The 1,044-nt window shown below is 59.5% G+C and overlaps 1 protein-coding gene across 1 annotated transcript in view; it reads left to right on the top strand.

Annotated features, from left to right (window-relative positions):
• Positions 1 to 953: 953 nt before the first annotated feature.
• Positions 954 to 1,044, top strand: part of TIMM44 (translocase of inner mitochondrial membrane 44 homolog (yeast)) — a 13,681-nt gene continuing 13,590 nt past the window's right edge. Inside the window, exon 1 of the mRNA XM_008580020.1 lies at positions 954 to 1,024. Coding sequence (XP_008578242.1) covers positions 980 to 1,024 — 45 coding nt within the window. The 5' untranslated portion in view covers positions 954 to 979. The remainder of the gene's footprint in view (positions 1,025 to 1,044) is intronic.

The following is a 1,044-nucleotide window of genomic DNA, read 5'->3' as shown; positions in this document are numbered from 1 at the left end:
AGAACAGAGAACACAGGTCTGTCCGGCCCCGAAGCCAGGGGGATACATGTTTGCAGGGCTGAGCTGCCTCCTTTTCAAGGAATAAAGTCCCATAAATCCATATCACGGGTTAATAATGCAAAAGGCTTCAATAGGACAAACAGCAACAGACATTATTAACTCCCCCACGGGACCAGGCCTCCTCCCCTCTCCAGCCCCAGATTGCATGGCCATGTTAACGTACCGCCACTTGGTGGCGGCAAACTCTAATCGGAAAACAGTATCGGGGTGCAGAAATGACAAAGGCCTGGGCTTCTTCAGGGCAAGGTGTGTCAATGCACACTAAATCAATGGACGACTAGCCCGCACCCAGCCTGGTCTCAGCTCCCCCTTCCTGTTGTGGGCCCAAACCAACAGGCGTCTTTCCAAATTGCTGTGCAAGACTGGGATCCTGCGCTCTTGCTCTCGGAGCAACAAACTTGCCGGTCTGCCAGTCACTGTCAATCAATCAATCATTGTCCGGGAGAGCCAGGCTGGTCCGCTGGTCTCTGTCAGTCAGAATCCAACTGAATCCGTCCGTGTGGTCTGTCGACCCACGTGCCTGTCCCTCAGGCCACCGGAACCCTGCGCTCGGTGTAGGGGAATCAGCCGCAGCCGACTGAATCCATAGGCCCCGCCCCTTTTTAGTCTCGCCCAACCACAGATCTGAGCCTTACAGGAATGCCCGCCCCGCGAGCCACATCCAGTGACAGGCCTCACTCTTCCAAACCCAGCCCTATCAGAGGCCAAGCTCTCTAGGAACTCTCCGCCCACCCCTACTAGGCCCCGCCCCCATCTCAGACACCACGCCCCCTCCGTGGGAAGTTCTGCCCAATCTGAGGCCTCTCGCGCTCTCTCTCTCTCCACCCCCCCCCCCCCCCCCGCTGGGTCAACTTTTCCCAGACGTGGCGGGTGACGCAATCGAGCCGCGCCGGGAGGAGGTCACACGGCATCTTCCGACATGGCGGCGGCGGCGCTGCGGGGTGGCTGGTGCCGCTGTCCGCGGGTGAGCGGGCGTGCCTGACT

Source organism: Galeopterus variegatus, unplaced genomic scaffold (genome assembly GCF_000696425.1).
Source record: "Galeopterus variegatus unplaced genomic scaffold, G_variegatus-3.0.2 Scaffold2002, whole genome shotgun sequence".
Lineage (NCBI taxonomy): Eukaryota > Metazoa > Chordata > Mammalia > Dermoptera > Cynocephalidae > Galeopterus > Galeopterus variegatus.
The sequence above is the reverse complement of the archived record's forward strand: the minus strand, read 5'-3'. Positions and strand labels throughout refer to the sequence as shown.